The sequence below is a fragment of the Cyprinus carpio genome, chromosome B7, assembly GCF_018340385.1.
Source record: "Cyprinus carpio isolate SPL01 chromosome B7, ASM1834038v1, whole genome shotgun sequence".
Classification (NCBI taxonomy): Eukaryota; Metazoa; Chordata; class Actinopteri; order Cypriniformes; family Cyprinidae; genus Cyprinus; species Cyprinus carpio.
The window spans coordinates 41,034,995-41,042,100 of record NC_056603.1 but is presented as its reverse complement, the minus strand read 5'-3'; the positions used below and the strand labels follow the sequence as shown (position 1 = coordinate 41,042,100).

General features: G+C 33.6%; 1 protein-coding gene across 1 annotated transcript; it reads left to right on the top strand.

Annotated features, from left to right (window-relative positions):
• The first annotated feature begins 1,201 nt into the window (after positions 1 to 1,201).
• On the top strand, positions 1,202 to 6,848 carry LOC109094808 (growth/differentiation factor 6-B-like). Its single transcript, XM_042728685.1, has 4 exons — positions 1,202 to 1,770; positions 3,097 to 3,721; positions 5,162 to 5,245; positions 5,363 to 6,848. The coding sequence occupies exons 1-4, from the start codon at positions 1,494 to 1,496 to the stop codon at positions 5,490 to 5,492; spliced, it is 1,116 nt and encodes a 371-aa protein (XP_042584619.1). The 5' UTR covers positions 1,202 to 1,493; the 3' UTR covers positions 5,493 to 6,848.
• The last annotated feature ends 258 nt before the right edge of the window (positions 6,849 to 7,106 follow it).

The window sequence follows — 7,106 nt, the reverse complement described above, 5'->3', positions numbered from 1 at the left end:
ATCCCTCCTAAATCTCATCTCATAAAACACATTCATTGAAGTTTGTGGGAAAAGTCAACCATTTCATGTGGTTGACTTCAGTCGCATGCAAGAAATGCAAGAATGTGCAGCATTCAAACAACAGCATGAGTGAAGACAATTACTTTAGCTGTTTATCTTCACTTCAGATCTTCTTATTATTATGGAGCCTAAAAGAGTCCAGATTTAAATAATAAATTAACTATTTAAGCATTAACAAATAACTAGTCAAAGTAATTATTATTTTTTATATTTTTTAATTAATTATTTGATTTATTTGCATGTTTTTTATCATTTAAACTGAAAAAAATAACACTGAACATTTAAGAAAGCATGTCAGTGTGTGTGTGTGTTTTGTGTAAAAGTCTGATCGCGAGTATTTTAAAATATAATATAATATAATTACAAATTCTTCATTTTTTTGCAAGCAGATTATTTACATGTAGTAATCCAGATTACATGTAATCATTTACTACCCAGCAATAAGGTGCGAGAGCAATAAGGTGTGTGTGTGTGTGTGTGTGTGTGTGTGTGTGTGTGTGTGTGTGTGTGTGTGTGTGTGTGTGTGTGTGTATGTGTGTGTGTGTGTGTGTGTGTGTGTGTATATATATATATACGTGTGTGTGTGTGTGTGTGTGTGTGTGTGTGTGTGTGTGTGTGTGTGTGTGTGTGTGTGTGTGTGTGTGTGTGTGTGTGTGTGTGTGTGTGTGTGGCAAAAATGGCCAAGCAAAAAAAAAAAATAATTGCCAAGAAAGAAAATCCATAAACTACTCTTCACTGCAATTTTTCCCATAAAAAAGCAAAAATACTTTGAATCATAAGACATTTGAGAGAAACTTATTACAGTTTGAGTTATGTTACTAAAAAGATTTTCATGATCAATCTCTCAAATATTATTGTGATTCCAAATTTGCCATTAATAAAATATTAAAACCATTTGTGGGATGTTCATCTATACATCATCTATACAGTATACTTTTGAAAATACCATTCATGAAATTAAGCAATAGTGACTCAACTATGCACCCAAGAAAGCTGCAAGATGAATCTCAAAGTTATAACAAACAGCTTGCACTTGATACTTTGTTTGTGCCAAGAATGTGTGCAGTTAATGAGTGCAGACGAGAAGCACACTATATCCGCTTACACTGAGAAAGAGCTACAGGTTGAAAAGAGCCCTTGATTCAAGTAAGAGAAAGGTACTCCAGCCTCAAACCAAAACAAGCCTGTTCACTTTGCGGCACGAAAACTGAGAGCACAATGCCTGTCAAATGGAGTGTGACATTCCAGCGTTTTCTGTGGGAGAGCGATAATTGCTTTTTTCAGTGTTTGGCCGTTGGTTGCACGGGCTGTGAATCCTGCCCACCCACTAATGAGTGAACGAGGTGCTGCTGTGCTCACTGTTTCCTGACCGAGCTGTGCAGGAGAATCAGGGCTCGGCTTTCTCAGATTTCGTCAGAAACTGTCTGTTTAAAATGAGGTTTCCAGCATCATTTTTATGCTTCCTACTTAGTCTTCTAGGACTAGGAGGAACACACGGTTTGCTGTCAATGGAAGATCACGGGGAGGAACTGGAGGATAGAGACCTGAGCAAAGCTATTTTGGAGATGTTGCATATAAACAAACTGTCAGCGCCTCAGCAGGCAAAGCCACACCCCTACATGAAGCACGTTTACCAGTCACTGGACGCACAGGCAAGAGACCTGAGTGGTGCTGATGGGACTCTTGTGCAGAGCTTCCGGAGCATCGAAGGTAAAGACTTTTTTATTATTTTGAATAAACTAATTTAAATCTTAAAATAATTAAAAAAAATACTATCTTTCATTGCCAATCAATGTTTTCCTTCATTTGAGATTTACTTTTATGAATATGAATAATGTAGCTATACATTGGGGTCAAAAAGTCTCACCACTGAAAATGTGTTTGCGTTACTGTTAATGTAATATCAACTTTCCTTACAAATTTTATTATTGTAAAGTTTCTCCCAGTATTTTTTTTTTTTTGTAGTATTGAGATATATATATATATTGAATTTAAAAAGTTGAATCTTAAAATGTCTTACTATTTAGTTTGTCCAGTGTTATTTTAGTATTATTGAGATACTATTATAATTTTTAATATTTTGAATTAGTTTTTGTTTTTATATTTTGTACCATTTTATATTTACATTTTATATGTATTTTTATTTCAGTTAGTTTTAGTAATTTTGTTGTGTACTTTTGCCATTTTTTAACTTAATTATATGTCTAATTTATTATATAGACATAAATAACTTTTTTTTTTTAAATATATATTTCAAGCATTCTATTTAATTATTTGGTTAATAATTTAAATACTTTTGTCATTTTTCATTATTATTTTTAATGTCTATATAATTTATTACATAGACAAATAAAAAATAAAAATAAGAAATGTCTATAAAAAGTGTGCATTTCATTTAAATAAAAAAAGTAAAAGCATTTTATTTAATTATTTAGTTTATTTTGCTTCAATGGATGCATTATTTGACTAGTTAAATATTACTCCTTAATTATATGCTGTGAAGTAAATATTTTTTACATCAATTACTTTTTTAATAATAATTTAATTACTTTTTTCTTTTTTTATTATTATTTTTAATGTCTTTATAATTTATTATATAGACAAATAAAAAAGAAAAATAAGAAATTAATATAAAAGTGCATTTTATTGTGCAAGCTTTCTATTTAATTATTTATTTTATTTTGCTTCATTTCTCCTTAATTATACAGTATGCTGTGAAGTAAATATTTTTTAAATCAATTATTTTTTTTCAATTAATGATTTTTATTATCTGTCTTATATTTATTTGATGTATTGTGTATCCAGGTTTAAATAAAAAATAAAAAAAATCCCAGATTTTCAATTTGGCCGTGGGTCATGGGTATTGTATATACACCCAAATGAGTTTTAATACTACACTTCTCTAAATAGATGCTGATGCATAAAACATCTTTGACAGCCTACAAAGTTATATAAATACAATCTATAAAAAGGTTATAAACGCTGCTTAATATTTTCAACTGAAAGACTCTTAAAAGATGTTATTTTCTAAATAAGACTCAAAGTACGGCACTCCGGGTTGGATCTGGTTCAACACGTCCCAGCGGAGTCCCTTCATGAGGGTTGCAGAGCTGGTCCTGCTGAGGAAGACTCTTCATCACAAGCCGCTAAGTGTGACGGTCACAGTACACAGTCTTTCACCGGGACCAGATAACCTGAGCATCAGCGGCCCTCTCGCAGAGCACTTATTGAGTCTGGACCAGCTGCCTCCATCAGGATATGACGTCTTCGATGTGACAGCTGCAATAACCCAGCCACCGCACCACTCAGATATCTTGGGCTTCCAGCTGCGCTTTGGGGATGAGAGCGGCAGCTTGGTTCTCCATGAAGCCCTGACGCAGAGCCTCTACTGCTTGAACGGCAGCTCTCTCAGCCAGCCGCTCTTAGTGGTCTACAGGAGCACATCGATGGAGCACCAGCAGAGGGCATCAGGAGCGAGTTCAGAGCACAGACACAGACCCAGCTGCATGGCCAGCTCTGAAGATGACAGACAGAGAATACATCTGAGGCACGGGAGACACTTAGCTGCCTGCAAGCTGTACGTACATCATGTCAACCTTCATACGAGCAAGCTGAGCCAATGGATACTACAGCCGTCCAGTTTCAACATAAGTATTTGTAGGTATGACCTGTCTGTGTGAAATATATTACAATGATGAATATCTATAAGTTTAACCTCTTAACTGTCACCTGTCTAGTCACCTGTCTAGTTTCCTGCACTTTATTACAAATTAGTGCTGTAAAATCCAAAATAAAAGTTTTTGTTTACATATATGTGTGTATACTGTGTATATGTGTATATATAAACACATCCATGTATATATTTAAGAAAAATATGGTATGTTTATATATTAAATATATTTATATATAAGTATATGAAAATATAACTGTAAATATTTTCAAAATATATACTGTATGTGTGTGTATTTATATATACATGATTAATATACACAGTTCACATACATACATAATGTAAACAAAAACTTTTATTTTTGGATGCGATTAATCGCGATTAATCGTTTGACAGCACTATTACAAATAAATCTAATCGTGACATCGTTAAATAAATCTACGTATGATCCTATCTGTGCACTGTAAAACGTTTTAGTCAATATTGCATTAGGCTGTGTATTTAATTGCATCTTCATCATAACAAATGTGTAATTAGAAATATATTTAAATACATGACAAGTTTCAATGGAAATGACTTATATTTTAATGATTTAACGGCTTATATTTTAAGTATATTTTAATTTACTTAATGCTTGTCAGCACATTCACCACATTAACTATATTTCTAAATACAACAGTAGTAGCCTAATAAATAGCTAAAGATGGACTGGTTAGTGGGTTAAAAAAAGCTTAATTGCGTTCAATATAAATGTACACTATAATACGGTTTCATTTTTTTTTTTTAAATAGCAGAATGCAATTGAGTGATTAAGTGCAATTAAATGTCTAAGGCAGTGAGTAACGAAAATCAGCGACGCTATAGCGCTATATTCAGCAGCTTGATAGATATTAAAGCTTTTGACGAGCTACTTTTTACAACGAGTAGCAGTTTGGTCAAAAGCAACATGTTTAAATGTGGTAGTAGTTAGTAGGTGAGGGAATAGCCTACACTCACCTAAACAATCCCGTGGGAAAGTCCGATTCTTTCTGGTGAATCACATGATTCTAAACGCTCATATGTAGACTGGAAAGTCCGAATCTTTCCAGTGAGTCGGTTCGTCACAAATGGGGCTTTCTTTGGCAAGTCTGATTAATTTTAATCAATCATGATTCACCGAATCTAGAAGTCCCTTTAAGCCTACTATTATGTGCTGTAAGGGTGTCTTTATTGTTTTTAATGTAAATGTACCTGTTAAAGTTTACAAACATTGATTTGACAATAGTTTAATTAGTTCAGATCGCTTTTGGCCAACACTTTCAAAGTAGCTTCACTTCCTCAACACTTGTCAATGGTTAACATCCATGATATTGCAAAAACAAATATTGCATTATGTATTCATTGTATGTAATAGAACAAAATAATTATGTCCTTCCATTTTTGCCTTTTTAGAGGTATCTGTTTGAAAGAAATATCTGTGTCGTCCATGTCTGTTCAGAGACATCGAAAGCACCATGGAGAAAATGATTCACAAAGGTGCATTAAGTCTTCTCTGCAGCTTTTTATACTTATGAATGACAATTGTGAGTCTTACTTTTGAATATGCAGTTGTGACAGATGTTGACCTTGAAACTGTTTTCATATATTTTCCAGATCAAACTGCACTCCACAAGGCCTTTCATCTCTCATCGTGATGTACAGCAGCGACACAGCGGACATTATTATAAAAGAGCTAAAGGATATCAGAGCAGAGAGATGTGTGTGCCAGCCGACGGCTCGATGAAAAGGACTGCAAAAATCAAACTGTTTGTGAAGTATTTGAGGAAATGACAGATGCAGGAAAAAGTATGTGAACCCTGAATTTCTGCATCGCTTAATAACATTTGATTTGAACACATGCTTATCTGCTTAAAGGAACAGTTCACAAGAAACATTTCTGACAATTTGCTCACGTTTAGATCATACAAGATGTTGATGAGTTTGTTTCTTCATCAGATTTGGAGAAATGTATCATTACACCACTTGCTCACGAAAGGTGAATGGATGTGAATGGGTGCCGTCAGAATGAGAGTTGAAACAGCTGATAAAAACATCACAATAATCCACAAGTAATCCACACCACTCCAGTCCATTAATGCATTGTGAAGCAAAAAGCTTTTGATGTGAGGACAACAGAGATTGTCTTGTTATACTTATGGATTATTGCGATGTATTTATCAGCTGTTTGGACTCTCATTCTGACAGCACCCATTCACTGCAAAGGATCCACTGGTGAGCAAGTGATGCTAAATTTCTCCCAATCTATTCTGATGAGGAAACAAACTCAGCAAGTTTTATGTTTCTGTAAACTGTTTCTTTAAACAAATAGCACACAAACTATTCATAGCTTTAATTTTCATAGCTTTATTTTAATTATTTTTATTTTAATGCTAAAAACATTTCTAATGCGACTGCAGCTGCTATGTGTAGTCAGGAGGTTAATGCATAACAATCAGAAGGTATTCTGCAACACTCCTTGAACAATATTCGTAGGATGCCTGTGCGACTCATGCTGAAATGGCCGGGTTCACATTCTTTGTCCCAGAATTTCTTGTTTTGGACAACTACTGTACTTGGGGAGACCATTGTAGATGTACTTTTGGCCACAGGATGTCATGATAGAGCAAGAAAAAGTTGGCGATGTTACTATCAATGTTCATGCAACAACAATGTTCACCTATGCTGAAGAATTTCACAACATCTCTGTGACTGAGTACTGACAAGAAATAAAAAGTGTATATACGGATGTGGCATGAGGAAATGTAAATGTGACCTGAGTTTTGAATTTGAGACCATGGCGCTCATTTTACCATTTGGACAAAGAATTTAGGGAAGTTTTCAATAGTTCATGGAAACCTCTGATGATGCCTTGGGGATATGAAAATGAAACAATCTGTTCTGGAATTTCCTTTCACATTTTTCTGCCAGCAATTGCAGTGATTCTAGATTCAGATACAGTGTTCCAGTTTAATTGTTATAATTTACAATCTATGTAAAGTGTGAGTAGAAGCCCAGTCTTCTATATTCTATTCTATAGGATTTTTTATGTCTATATAGGCCCACATATTAGGCTATATAATTCAATATGATTTACGTTTACAATAATATGAAAAACATAAGCATTTGTGACCCTGGACCAAAAAAAAAAAAAAAAAAAAAAAAAAAAAAAAAAAAAACAGCCATAAGGGTCATTTTTTGCTGAATAAATAAGCTTTCCGTTGATGTATGATTTGTTAGGATAGAACAATATTTGGCTGAAATACAACTATTTGAAAATCTGTAATCTGATTGTGCAAAAAAAAAAAAAAAAAAAAAAAAAAAAATCTAAATATTGAGAAAATTGCTTTTGAACTTTACT